General features: G+C 44.2%; 3 protein-coding genes across 5 annotated transcripts; 2 read left to right on the top strand and 1 right to left on the bottom strand.

Moving 5' to 3' along the window:
- The first annotated feature begins 856 nt into the window (after positions 1–856).
- Positions 857–2,738, top strand: LOC117649526. Of its 2 annotated transcripts, XM_034392398.1 has the most exons (3): positions 857–1,078; positions 1,499–1,563; positions 2,549–2,685. In XM_034392398.1, exons 1-3 carry the CDS (start codon positions 894–896, stop codon positions 2,623–2,625), a joined length of 327 nt encoding a protein of 108 aa, XP_034248289.1. In that variant the 5' UTR covers positions 857–893; the 3' UTR covers positions 2,626–2,685. The 2 variants fall into 2 exon arrangements, with proteins under 2 accessions (XP_034248289.1, XP_034248290.1); XM_034392399.1 differs by lacking the exon at positions 1,499–1,563 and having other exon boundaries at positions 879–1,078; positions 2,549–2,738.
- On the top strand, positions 2,686–9,100 carry LOC117649521 (pyruvate kinase-like). Of its 2 annotated transcripts, XM_034392391.1 has the most exons (11): positions 2,703–2,827; positions 4,217–4,289; positions 5,017–5,146; positions 5,226–5,449; positions 5,555–5,741; positions 5,835–6,044; positions 6,126–6,307; positions 6,398–6,643; positions 6,731–6,953; positions 7,037–7,193; positions 8,554–9,100. In XM_034392391.1, exons 2-11 carry the CDS (start codon positions 4,254–4,256, stop codon positions 8,564–8,566), a joined length of 1,608 nt encoding a protein of 535 aa, XP_034248282.1. In that variant the 5' UTR covers positions 2,703–2,827; positions 4,217–4,253; the 3' UTR covers positions 8,567–9,100. The 2 variants fall into 2 exon arrangements, with proteins under 2 accessions (XP_034248283.1, XP_034248282.1); XM_034392392.1 differs by lacking the exon at positions 4,217–4,289 and having other exon boundaries at positions 2,686–2,827.
- Positions 9,081–13,112, bottom strand: LOC117649520 (DNA replication licensing factor Mcm6). The gene is made up of 13 exons (XM_034392390.1): positions 12,843–13,112; positions 12,472–12,615; positions 12,125–12,389; positions 11,894–12,042; positions 11,546–11,801; positions 11,174–11,470; positions 10,852–11,085; positions 10,590–10,757; positions 10,367–10,504; positions 10,132–10,284; positions 9,914–10,055; positions 9,556–9,827; positions 9,081–9,464 (listed from the first exon to the last, which is right to left on the bottom strand). The coding sequence occupies exons 1-13, from the start codon at positions 12,932–12,934 to the stop codon at positions 9,354–9,356; spliced, it is 2,421 nt and encodes an 806-aa protein (XP_034248281.1). The 5' UTR covers positions 12,935–13,112; the 3' UTR covers positions 9,081–9,353.
- Between the last annotated feature and the right edge of the window lie 155 nt (positions 13,113–13,267).

Genomic DNA, 13,267 nt, shown 5'->3' with positions numbered 1-13,267 from the left:
GGATGGCGACGGGGGCGTCGTCGCCACCAACTTGAACCCGGTAGGAATGCAAAAGCACTTTTCGCCTAAAATGGATAACTTGCTAACACACTCACCCACCAAGACCAGTTTAAAACCAACGCCTTCGTTGCCAGGTGGTCTGCAGGCACTCCATGTCGCGTGGCATTTGTCATCCACACGAGGATTCGGAACGGTGACGTCACCGCCATATAAGCCTTATCAGGCGATAGAGTGTTTGTGTGTTATTGTTAAGTTTGCAAGTCCTGTGGGCCACGCGCTCGGATACTCCGTGGAACGTGGAGTGGAACAAGGGTTGAGTGTGTGTTGGGCGTGCTGGGCAAACAGGGCCCTGGGCTAACATGATCGGGACCCACACTCACTTTCTTCTGGGATAGGTTTCTGATAGGATGGATTGCACACACAACAGGCGATCGCCATCCCCGATGGTTTGGGGGTCATACAGAATAGGGGCGGGGACGCACGGGGTGTGGAGTGACGGCCTGAGTGACGCGCCTTTTCTAAAATGATTGCGCTCGAGGGGGACTGAGACATGCGGTGGACGGGCTTGTGGAAGATCTAGTTTCCCAATCCATTCAAAGTCAACGGCATGTTTTGCAATTCCGCGAATTTTGAGATCCCAACGGGAACTGCCCGTTTGTCGTCTTGTGTAATGCGTGTTTAGTGAGTAAGTCGCCCCCCCCCTCCCCATTTCCCGCTTGCGCTTTCTGCAGACTGGGTCTGAGAGTTGTTTTCGTCGCTCTCGCACTCATGGACTTCCCCCATGGGTGCGAGAGAGACAGCGACGGAATGGACTCTCGGAATGAGTCTGCCGGTCCTGGCGGGTGGCCTGGCGGGTGGCCTGGCGGGCAGGGCGTCGGGTGGCGTGAGCGTGAATGACCGGGATGGAGCCGGTTGAAGTAGCATGGCTTGCATGGCACTTGGGCGGAGCTTGGCGAGTCAGTCTTGCGCAGGACACTCGCAGTGGCGCGTGGCGCGAGCGGTTTCGAATGGACGCGGCGACGCGGCCGGTGTGTCCTCGGACCCCTCGGACGCGAGTGGACGGCGGTGCATCGGGGAGGTGCGTCGGCCTTGCGCCCTGAGTTAGGACCGGGGACTTCCCCCTGTGGGCCTCTGCATCCACCCTGCGCCGAGGGATCTGCCACTGACTAAAATTATGTACGACTGAGTGTGAGTGCAGTGATTCTACACTCCATTCCGCCATGCCTTTTGCCTACTTACAGGCGCTTGTCTCACAAATTGCCTAAATACAGGCGTTCTTCAGCTAAAATGTAAGTGAGTTTCCGCTGGACGCGTTCTATGAGTGCAAGAAGTGGCAGACCCCTTGCCCTTGCCCCGGGCCCACCTAGGCCTCTATGCATCTAGGCCTGGGCCGGCCTCGTCTCATTCAACCCCGGTTCCCCGTCCGTGTCATTTGCTAGTGGCGTCAGGACTAATTTAAACAGTGTTGCCTATTGCCTTTCCGGTCGCGCCAAACTAGCCCGAGCCCTATGCTCCATCTCTGCTCATTCTTCCATTCAACCTGCAGTGCGGTCAGCTTGATTGGTGAGGAAATCTGCAGTGTCATTTCACCCCTAGTCATCCCCATCTGCTGGGTAGTCCGGTGTGGGTAGGGAAATATGACTAGATGTCTCTACAAACCAAACCGGTGAACGCTCCTAGACCATTCATGCATTCATTGATTCATTCATGTAGTCCTTTCCCCATTCATTCTTCCACAGATCCCAAGAGATTCAATCTTCCCTCCTGCCCTGCATTGATCCAGTTCCTCAGGGCATTATTAATTATCATTTCATTCATTCATTCATTCGCCCAGTCATCATTCATTCATTCATTCATTCGTCCATTCATGCATTCGTCCATTCATTCGTTCGTTCGCCCACCCGCTGTTTGATTATCGTCATCTCCGAGAATACTCCTGATCGTGGGGCATGGTAGGGAACGGGGTATCGCCGTCCTCTCGTCACGGTCGCGGTCAAGCTGTGGTGGGCATACCCCTCGCCGCAGTGCTCCTTGGCGGCTGTGACGCTATGACGGTGGGATGGCATCTCAAGGACGGGCCGCGTTAATCAAACCCCTTGGACCCCTCCTTCCCTCCTAGACGTCACCTAGACACCGTAGGCCTAGACGACTGATTCTGGCGTGCTGCCAGGACGTCTGTCGAACACAGGAAAATAATGGACGGCCCTTGAAACAAACGGCGATGACTCTAGTGGCAATCGAAAAGCAGAGCCTCCAAGCCCGTTTCTCTAGAAACTTTTTTTTCTCGCGGCCATGCCGCTTGTTCGTCAGCAGTTCCGCGAGGCGACGTGCTGAGCACGCCGTGCACGCCTAGAGGCACGCCGTGCGCATGCCCCACTCCCCCTTCACGTGCTGCATCAGCTGTTGGAGGAGCTAGTCAAGTGCGAGTCGAGGATGGGGGACTCTGCTGCTTCCCGAAAGGCGTTGCCGTCGCGAGCGGCGCTGCCGCCCTGTCCGCCCACCGAATAAAATCCGCTTTTGCTACCCTTGTGTCTTTGTGTCCTTGCAGGTCCTTCGCGGGGCGCGGCCGTCCTGGCGAAGGCTCTCCAGGATGCCAGTGCCTGGGACGGCTGGGACGCCACTTGACCAGCACGGTGCCATGTGTGACCTTGAGCCGCGGACGGCGCCGCGGCCCATGCGCACCGCACCTCATAGGACGGAGTAGGACACCCCGCCCCTTCCCCTCCCCGCCCCTGCCCGTCGAACGGTGTCACTCCGAGTCTTTGACTCTGCCACTCGCCGTTTGAGATCCGTGGAGCGAGCGTCTTTTCTTCCCATTTCTACTCAGGTGGGTTGTCTCCGTGCGCTTGAACGCCGCTTTTTCATTGCCCTTGTATTTAGCGGTCGTCACTCCGTCGTCATGGCGAAATGCTAAACACTGTGGGCGCTGCGCTGCGCTGCCCCAGTGTCATCAGCCATGTCCTCCCGACTTTCCTTCGTCCGGGGCGGTCGATGGTCAATGTCAGCGCCAGCCGATGCCCCCGGTCGCTAGAGCCTCGCCATTAGACGTCATTTTGAGGTGGCTACGGCCGCCCGCACCGTTTGCCGCCGCCTTTTCGCCAGAGTCGCAGACCCTCTGACAGAGACGGCCATTCGTGGAGGTTATGTTCGCGGGGGTGCTTTGACAGGTTGCCCAGAAGGACGCGGCTGCCGCTGGACGGGGCTGCCTCGCCGCTCCGGTCCGTCCTGCTGCACTGCAAGGTGGCTTTGCTTTGTGGGTTGCGTCCCCTTCCTCGTCTGGCAACTCTTGAGAGAGCGCCAGTGCAATGCTTGGGGGGCCCTAGGGCAGACGAAACGGCTCCAAGGACAAGGACGAAACGAAAGGGTTACTGCCCGTCTCCCATGGGGTGGTGCGTTCTTCCGGCCTGTTTGCCAGAGGCCTCCAGTGAAATTTTGTTGCAGAAACCAACTTCGAGTGGGCCAGTTGCATTCTGAAATAAAGAAAAATCTAAAAACAACACAATTGTGTACTTTGCATAATTGGTTCCATTCATTAATGAAAAATAATTTATTGTATGCATTTTATGTACTGTCAATGTTCACAAGGTTTAAATCCCACATATTAAAGCAACTTCAATAATTATCAATGCTAATTACCTTCATTGTTTGTAACACTAAACCAATCGCACAATATTTTCAATCACTTCTTGTTATTGTTATAGTTTTTGATTCTCATGGAGGTTTCCTTACTTTTAAGTTCTGTACTATGCATTATTTTTATTTTATTAACAGTATTTCAGTATGTACTTCCAAATCAATTCAATCATTTGAAGGAGACAGTTTTGAGTTTATATGCTGTACTGATACTCACGGTTCCTGCTTTTGGGATTCTTGGGAATGGCAGCTTGTCAGGGCTGCAGCTTGTGCTGAACTGTGTGCTGTGGCGCTCTGATGCTTTAGACACCAGGTCCAAGGTGGAGCCCTTGGCAAAAATTCAAGGGCTATTTTTATTTCTGGGTGGTGGGAGAGGGGGAGGTTGAGGAAGAGTTTTGAGCCAGCTGAGCGTTAGAGCCAGGGCAGGGGAACAGGGTGGCGGTAGAGGTCAGTGTGGAAGGGAGCACCTGCCTTGTGGTGCTGGGCTTTGCTGTATGGTGATAGGGTCTCAGCTAATACGTGTGCTTCTCTGTCCTCGCTGGGGTCTCCGCAGTGTCCCTAAGGATATCTTTTCTTCCTGCAGAGTTTCACCTTTAAGCGGGTTCCTAATTAAAAGAACAATGGTTTGGCCAACTGTCAATGACAATACAAATGAGGTAAAAACATGTATCTGTCACTAATTTTGTAGTTGTGTTTAGGTTCACCTTTGCCTATTTTGATTTGACAGATATGATTTACCTTTTTTTATGTATTGCAAATGTATCAAAGTGTTCAAGCTTTATACTTTTCTGCTTTGTTTTGATTTGTGTTGCTATTAATAAAAATGTGATAGATGATGACCTTGCTTGAATAGTATCTCCTGGTCAAAGCAAAACATTAAATAGACTTGTTCTGCTCTTTGTTTGGTTCAAAACACTGATGTTTTCCTTTTTTTTCTGTTTTGGCTTGAATTTGGATAATTTAGTGTATTTTGTGTTGCTTGACTCTAGTGAGTTAAAGTCTGTTGTTCTGCTGTTCTTTTTTTTTTTTTAACCCTAAAGTTAATGTATGGATTGTTTCTGTTTTGGTTTGCATGTGAAGTAATGAGAAATTGTGGTTGGCAGATTTGTACCACACAAAAATAATAATTAAAGACACTAACTAGATTATAAGTGATGATTTTCTCCATCAAAACTTGTAGACATAACTTGGCATGCATTTTAAACAAATGTTTTACTATTTTGATGTATGTTGCTTACTTGATTGCAGTTCTAAAACTAGCTTGTGTATTATTTTTATTTTCCCAGAAGGTATTGCCTACGTTTACACAGTACAAAGGCTTTGTCTTTCTGAATTTGACTGTGATGAACCATTGTCTAAGTTTTCCTTACTTCTGTTTTTTAGGCTAACCCTATTGGGTGTAAGATCAGGATGGCTCAAGAACAATCAACCACTCAATTGAACCACATGTGTGCTTTGGACATTGATGCCAAAGCATCATACACTCGCTTATCAGGCATAGTGTGTACCATTGGTAAGTTGCATGTTACCTTTTGTCTGAGTTTTGTGCTAATAAATATTTCTTATCCTTCAAACATTAATTTCATTCACAGGACCCGCTTCCAAGGACCCTGCTATGCTCGAGCGTATGATTGATAATGGCATGAATGTAGCAAGGTTAAACTTCTCCCATGGCTCTTATGAATACCACGGAGAGACCATTGCCAATGTCCGCAAAGCTGTGGAGAGCTACAGCAAGAAGCTGGGCATTATTCATCCCCTTGCCATTGCTCTGGACACCAAGGGACCTGAAATCCGTACTGGTCTTCTGGAAGGTGTAAGTGCTCCCTTTTCCAGAAACTTATTTTCAAAACCCTAAGTTCCCAGAAATTTTAGTTTTTATTTTAGTACTTTGTAAAAATGATCCTATCTTATCCAATAGGGTGGATCAGCCGAGATTGAATTGAAGAAGGGCAATCCCATCAGGTTGACCACTGACAAGTCTGCCGAGAACTCTGGTAATGAGAAACAGATCTACGTTGACTATGTAAACATCACCAAGGTGGTGAAGGAGGGTAACAGAGTATTTGTGGATGATGGACTTATTTCCCTCATTGCTCGCAAAGTTGGTTAGTATTTGTTATATATGTTTGGTCTTACTATATTTGATCTTTGTTCCATGCTCTAGATGCATCTTTAATGGTGTTGTATTCTTTTCTCAGGTGACAACTACATTGACTGTGAGATTGAGAACGGTGGCATGCTTGGATCTCGTAAGGGATGCAATCTTCCTGGTGTTCCCGTTGATCTTCCAGCTGTTTCTGAGAAGGACAAGGCCGACTTGCAGTTCGGTGTTCAGCAGGGAGTTGACATGATTTTTGCTTCATTCATCCGTAATGCTGCTGCCATCAAAGAAATTAGGGGAATCTTGGGTAATTAAACCTTAAAAGTTTTCACATATCTGCGCCTCGTGAAATTTTCATCACTCATTATCATGTTGTTTTGATTTGAAGGTGATGCTGGCAAGAAGATCATGATCATTGCCAAGATTGAGAACCACCAGGGTATGGCCAACCTGGATGAGATCATTGCCGCTTCTGATGGTATCATGGTTGCCCGTGGTGATCTTGGTATTGAAATTCCTCCTGAAAAAGTATTCCTTGCACAGAAGGCTATGATCTCTCGCTGCAACAAGGTATATACATTTTTCCATTGTATTTTCCAGCGACCAACTTTCCTGTCAATATAAATTGAACTCTTGTTTTGAACTAATTCTATCTTCCAGGTCGGCAAGCCTGTCATCTGCGCCACTCAGATGCTGGAGTCCATGGTGAAGAAACCCCGCCCCACTCGTGCAGAGATCTCTGATGTAGCAAATGCCATCCTGGATGGTGCTGACTGCGTCATGCTGTCTGGAGAGACAGCCAAGGGAGAGTACCCCATTGAATGTGTTCAGACAATGGCCAACATTTGCAAGGAAGCTGAAGCTGCAATCTGGCAGAAGCAGCTGTTCAGTGACCTGAGCTGCCTGGTAGGTGTCACAGATATCTTCAAATGCCTCCCTACTTGTGGAAGATAAGGTTCAAAATTAAGTTGCTAACAAAGACTATTTCTTTAGGCTTCTCCACCAATTGATGCCACTCACACCGTTGCTATTGCTGCTGTTGAAGCTTCACAGAAGTGCCTCGCCTCCGCCATTATTGTTATTACTACTTCAGGCCGATCTGCTCATCTCATTTCAAAGTACCGCCCCAAGTGCCCCATCATTGCTGTTACCCGATACGAACAGGTTGCCCGCCAATGTCATGTCTACCGCGCTATCCTGCCCCTGTGCTACAAGGGTAAGCTCTTCATACCTTAAATAAATTATGAAGCTGAAACTTATCAAGGTCTTTTAATTCTATGGCATGTTTTATTCTTTTAGAACCTGCTCTGTCTGACTGGCTGAAGGATGTTGATGCTCGTGTTCAGTTTGGTATTCAGTTTGGTCAGAAGAAGGCCTTCATCAAGAAGGGTGACCCTGTGGTGATTGTTACTGGCTGGAAGCAGGGCTCTGGCTTCACCAACACCATGCGCATTGTGTATGTATGAAGAACTTGATCCATCCCATGGCATTCAGTTCATTCAGTTCACATAACCAATGAGTTCCTGAGTTTCCATTGTGCATTGAATATCTTACACTCCTTCATGGCATTTGCTTTTGGTTGTGCGTCGCTAGTGACTGTTTTGCCTTACCATTTCTTTAGCTCGACACATTTTCCCTCTGTACTTGTAACTTTTAACTTTTGATTTGTAGACCAAAGTGGGGTCAGATTTGTCCCGCATTTGTTCCTTTTTACTAGTTTTATTAGTTTTTGATGCTATTTATTTATTTAGGAAGACTTTCTTTAGAACAATGAGACAATATGCTCTGTATTTGTGATGTTCAGTTAAACTATTTTTTAAGTTGATCTACTTAATTTATCTGGAGCAAAAATTAGTGTGTGTGATAATGATAATTCTTGCATCATCCCAGTGATTTTAGGATGCATTTTAAGTTATGCATGATAAAAGCTTGTCCTCAACTTGATAATAATGCTTAATGCGCTTCTTCCATAACAAAATTAATATTTTATTTGTTCTGGTTAACATTGACGGTCCACCAAACTGTTTACTTAAGCAAACCAACATACTCATCAATGCCCATCAAGCAATGACCAAATGTCTACCTAGTGATATGCTAAGACCAATGTTTCCTGATTTAAGTTCCTACCTTATTTCGTTTGAACCTTTACTCAAGAGAATGTACATTGTTTTTTAAACAATATTGAGACTAGCAATTTTACATAATGATGATAACAACCAGTATGTATTCCATTGTTGGTTGAGTGATATGCTTACCAAATGCATGTCTCTTAAATGTCGCGGAACACATCAAATTTATTTCTCTAAAATGTACGAATGACTTACATTTTTAGTTTGGTTTCATCTGGTATTGTAATAATGCATGTGTGATCCAACTACATCCTGCATGTGAACCCCAGCGCACATTCATGTATGATCATGTCTGGGACTTCCTGTACCAGCTTGGATAACTTAAAATAAAGTTCAGTTTGAACATAACAATGATCCTTTTCATAAACGTCCTAGTCCAGTAAGCCTTGACCTTTTTGCCTCAACATGATCTCTCTGCAGAGGGTTGATGTGCTGAAAGATTAAGTGGTCCACTGTACCATTGCTTGCACCTCAACACTCCCCTCTCATTTCTCACATCAAAGCTTCAAATTAATACCAAATGAATGCTTGCACAACTCTCATGTTCATATGGATTTTCTACAGTCCTTGCATCTTCTGGAATCTGTTATGTAAATGAAAAGGGTTTGGAATCATCATGAAATAGGCGGTAGGACAGAACTTTGATTATCAATTGTCTCACACATGCAAATTTTGTGTTTGTTACAGAAATGCTGAATAACTCATCCACAGACACAAAGCCTAGATTAATTTCCCTCTAGGAGTTAAGTGCCAGCTACAACAAAGAAAATTCAAATGCTTCATTTCCAGGTGGCAGAAAGAGCAAGAGATAATTTTCAACAATGCCATTATGTTATTAGATTTCAATTTCCTAGAAAGAAATTTAAATTCTGAACCATGTTATTCCGAGTCAGTTTACTCAGGCTCTAGTCAGATGAAAGGAGTAAATTTATTCCATTGTTATTTTAGGAAGCTTCTTTTGGGTTGACCTGGTGGTTGACATGTTGATTATTCAAATTATATGCAAGATGTGAAATATTATTGATTTTAGATATACCTGTATTAGCTACAAAATCGTACCCTGTCTTGTCGTTAATTACGTTCAGTAGAAACGTATGTAAGGGACACAGATTTTGAAATATTCATTGAACATTGTGCAAAAGTGCGATTGTCAAGAACATGTTTCAACCTCTAGTCATGTCTTTAAAAAGGAGAAAGAAAATCAGATACCTGAATAAAGACACACTTTTCTTAATTTATTGTCACTTGGCCACAATCATTCACCTTACCGCAATCATTCTACACTTAAAATAAATATGTTACTTAAGGCACAGCTGGTCAGAAAGTACTGACTTTCATCACTTAATAATATCTAAGATAAAATCTAGGATTAAAATTATACACGTCGTATCTACACAAAAAAAACATGGCATGAATTGAATTGAATTGCTTAATTTGAAAGCATGCAATTTCACAACCAGAGAATGGATAGGGACACATAAGACAGCTTAGGCATCAACAATGTAGTTGGGGTGGACAACCAAAAGTGGATCTTCTTCTTGTGACTCTTCATCGCGTCCAGAAAGACCAGTTTTCATGAGTGGAATGATAATTTGATCCTACAAGGAAAAAAAACAGTGCATTAATGAATAGACAAACACAAGGCTTGTACCACAAACTTTGAAAAGGGCAAAATTAACAACAACTTACATGGTAAGTTAAACGGTCAATGACCCTCTCAATCAGAGCTTTCCTTTCCACAAGCTCCTCTTCTGTTTCTATCTGATCAATGACATTGTCGAGATACCATGCTACAACTTCACTCTTTTTAACTCCCCTCTCTTTGCCCTCTTCAAAGTCACCTTCCTCCGCATGCTGTTCCTGACGACGCATGAAGATAACTAGCAAGTTTGACAAATTTTTGTACTCGTCAAATGTTAATGTATATTTCTTCTTGGGCTGGACTTCTTCAGGATCATCCTCTGAAAAAAAACAAAAAAACAAGAGTAAACAAAAAACAAAGTTATAGAAATGGGAATAAAATGAGATTTTGGTCTTGAGCACTTACCATTCACACCATTTTCTCCATTTTCTGGAGGAAGCTCCATAGGTTCATCTTCATCTGCCTCAAGGTTAATATCAGGCTGTTCCACCCGAATAATCGACTTGTTTAGAAGACGGAAAGCTTCTGAAACATGACGCTCTTGAACCTAGAAAAAAAGATAAGGGATTATTTAAAAAACAAGTACACTTGTCTGGACAAGACAGTGAGATCACATTACGTACTTCATCTGAACATTCCATTTTCGCCATTGCCTCTGAAAGGCGAATCATACTCTCCAGCTGCCTCACTGTAATCCTCCAAGTTGATTTACCAGCTCCCTGGCCATCTCTCTGGCGCAGCTGACAATACTGGTCAACTAAGAGAGAAGATGCACCCTGCATGACATAAATAATTAGAATAAATGTAAGTAAAAAACAGTTTATTTATAAAATAAAATGAAGTGCAAATGAGATAAACCTCATTGATGACTGGTTTGAATTGGCGTGCAAATGCGATGTAGCGCAGAACCTCTTCCTGAGAATACACTCTTTCTACAGTATCATCAACACCAGAGTGCAGTGAAAGGATTTTAGTTGCAATGGCATAATCAAGAACCTGTTAAAAAATCAGATTTCTTATTAAGAAACAGAACTCCACTGATACACCTCATTTATACTGGACTTAAGAAAAATGTAACTACCTCATTACACTCATCAACAAGGATGAAAAACAAATCAAAACGTGACATGATGGGAGCTGATAACATAACATTTTGTGCCAGAGACTTTGACCTGTCGTAACGTCCATTAATAGGGTTGGCAGCAGCAAGAATAGATGTTCTGGCATTTAAAGTTGCTCTTACACCTGCCTAAAGACCATAAACAGAAAATATGTTAATGGAGGAAAAAAAAAAGAAACCACATGAAGCTATAATGGTCAAAGCTCGGAGTTTAATAAAATACCTTGGCAATTGAAATAGTTTGCTGTTCCATAGCCTCATGAATGGCAACTTGATCACGAGGATCCATCTTATCAAATTCATCAATGCAACAGACTCCATTATCAGCTAACATGAGGGCGCCAGCCTCAATAACAAAATCATTGGATTCCTCATCTCTCACAACAGCAGCTGTCAGACCTGCAGCTGTGGATGCCTTGCCTGAAGTGTACACTGCTCGAGGAATAAAGTCTGCCACCTAGAAGAGATATGTTAAATATTAAAGTAAAATTTTATCACTTTTGTTATATGATAATTCTAAAAACAGCCAGAAGGAAACATCTTACTTGTTTCAGCAGCTGTGATTTGGCAGTGCTAGGGTCTCCAACAATGCAACAATTGATGTCTCCTCTGAGGGTAGTTCCTTCATGAGTGGTTTTGGGTACTCCACCAAAGAGCATTAAAACAATCCCCTTTTTAATCTGGTCATTGCCATGAATGGAAGGAAACAGACTGTTCACCAGATTGGTGTATAATTGGCGGTCACGGCTCATCTCATAAATTTTGTCCCACTCAGCATCAGTCATTTGCTTCTTCATCAGTTCTGCTGACATTTCCTCCCCAAGTGTATCAACTCCACCAAACTGGAAAGGAAAATAAACAAAAGTCAATACCAGGGTCTTAAAAACACACCTTTACCTAAATACACAATGGCTTACCCTAGTATTGGTAGCAGCTACACTGCATGCTAAGAAAGCCATGCGGTAGTTAAGTTCACGAACACCAAGAGCCTTTAGACCACGAACACCCTCTGGCTGACTATCACCCCCTTTGTGGCGAGAGTTCAATTCAGCACGAGTTCCAGGATTGGCCAATACACCAACATCAGGAACAACAATCAAGGTTCCCGTAAAATCATAACGATCACCAGCTTGAACAGTTTCTACAATCTCAGCACGCAAAATAACTTCCACACTACAGGGAGAGGGACCAAAACAATAAAAATGCATTAGGAGAAGCTCACAAGCACTTAAAAAAAGTAATTAATGATTCAGATGTCTAATTACCTTCGAGGAATTGTACCACGGGGCAGTTCAGACTGTGTTTCTTGAATGCGAACCTTTTGAAAGTCAACAAAAGTTGACTTGTCAATATCCAACATAAAGCGGCGACGGTTGCTGCAGACAGGATTTCTGCATATTGTGGGGTTTGTGAACTGGACAATAAAATGGTAGAGTTAAGTTGAGATGTAAGGTGAAAAACAGAGAAAAGATAAAAACAACTTGTAATCAACTTACTTTGAATTGCTGTTCAACATCAGGAACAACTGTCTGACAATCAAGACAGACAAATGTACCCATGACAAGTTCAGGGTGGACAGGATGAGTTCTCACAATCTGACCAGAAATACGGATCAAGGTGCCAATTTTGTTAGTATTCAGTTCTCTGACTTTGTGCCTCGTAGGAACGTCAACAAAGCTCACATAGCAATCCTTATCTTTCCTGGCTTCACCCCGATCATGGGCAAAGTTGCGCACAGCTTGGCAAAGGAAAGGATAAATTCTGAAAGTATGACATAAAACATAAACAAAGGTGATATAACACAGAAATGAATCCTCCAAGGCATATAAGAAGCATGGCAAACCTGTAGTATTCTTCTATGATAGTGGTGGCAAGGTTTTGATTGTATTTTTCAACATCATCGAAACTAACTTCAAGAGTACTGCGTTCAGGCTCTTTAAGCTGCTGGATAGGGTCCAGGTACTTGACCACACCATCTTCCTTGAACCTGCAAGCAGATCATAGAAAATAAATAAAGACACAGGATAAATGGTGGACATATCTGAATAAGAAAAAGTAAGGCTAAAATAGCAGAAGCAAATGCAAAACGCAAACATCAACAAGTGGCAGCCCCCTTAAGGACAGAACGGTTGGGCTAAGCTTCAGGTCTTTAGACACGGGAAAGCATGCTTGTAAATTTGTGATAAACATTTCAAAATCCACAAAAAAACTCACTCTTCCAAAAAGTCCTGGAACAGCTTCTGACACCGAACTCCAACATCATCCCGAACGCGATTTCCTCCAACTTGAGCGTCAGCTACGTCCATCTTTACGCGTGCGGCACACCAGTGACAGGCGCAACACTGTCGTTCGAAGGAAAATCACCACACGACAGGCCAAATTGTTGCTCGAATTTCTACCTCGATACAACGTTGCGGCAACTTGGAACAATAAACGTCCTTCGGGACCGGCTGCACTTTGGCGGGAAATCATCAGCCTTTCTCGGCCGGGGTAGTATATTCGCTTTCAGATTCACTTTTAAGGCTGCATGACGACGAGGCTAGCGCACAACTGCTAAGTTTTTCATCCACGAACGAAACGCCCGCCAGCTAGGCAATCCTTCACCCCGCTGTAGTGCGGGATGGCATCGACTCGAGGCA

Source organism: Thrips palmi, unplaced genomic scaffold, assembly GCF_012932325.1.
Source record: "Thrips palmi isolate BJ-2018 unplaced genomic scaffold, TpBJ-2018v1 HiC_scaffold_4, whole genome shotgun sequence".
Taxonomy (NCBI): domain Eukaryota; kingdom Metazoa; phylum Arthropoda; class Insecta; order Thysanoptera; family Thripidae; genus Thrips; species Thrips palmi.
Note: the sequence above shows the minus strand (reverse complement) of the source record. Positions and strands in the feature narration are given on the sequence as shown.

Bases quoted from the DNA above. Each gene is read 5' to 3' on its own strand.
- LOC117649526 (XM_034392398.1), top strand. From the start codon at position 894: ATGACCGGGATGGAGCCGGTTGAAGTAGCATGGCTTGCATGGCACTTG. The intron at 1,079-1,498 runs GTGCGTCGGCCT...GCGCCAAACTAG, and splicing joins GACGGCGGTGCATCGGGGAG to CCCGAGCCCTATGCTCCATC. The intron at 1,564-2,548 runs GTGAGGAAATCT...GTGTCCTTGCAG, and splicing joins CAGTGCGGTCAGCTTGATTG to GTCCTTCGCGGGGCGCGGCC.
- LOC117649521 (XM_034392391.1), top strand. From the start codon at position 4,254: ATGGTTTGGCCAACTGTCAATGACAATACAAATGAG. The intron at 5,147-5,225 runs GTAAGTTGCATG...TTTCATTCACAG, and splicing joins AGGCATAGTGTGTACCATTG to GACCCGCTTCCAAGGACCCT. The intron at 6,954-7,036 runs GTAAGCTCTTCA...TTATTCTTTTAG, and splicing joins CCTGCCCCTGTGCTACAAGG to AACCTGCTCTGTCTGACTGG.
- LOC117649520 (XM_034392390.1), bottom strand. From the start codon at position 12,934: ATGGACGTAGCTGACGCTCAAGTTGGAGGAAATCGCGTTCGGGATGAT. The intron at 11,086-11,173 runs GTAAGATGTTTC...TATCTCTTCTAG, and splicing joins AATCACAGCTGCTGAAACAA to GTGGCAGACTTTATTCCTCG. The intron at 10,758-10,851 runs GTATTTTATTAA...TATGGTCTTTAG, and splicing joins AAACTATTTCAATTGCCAAG to GCAGGTGTAAGAGCAACTTT.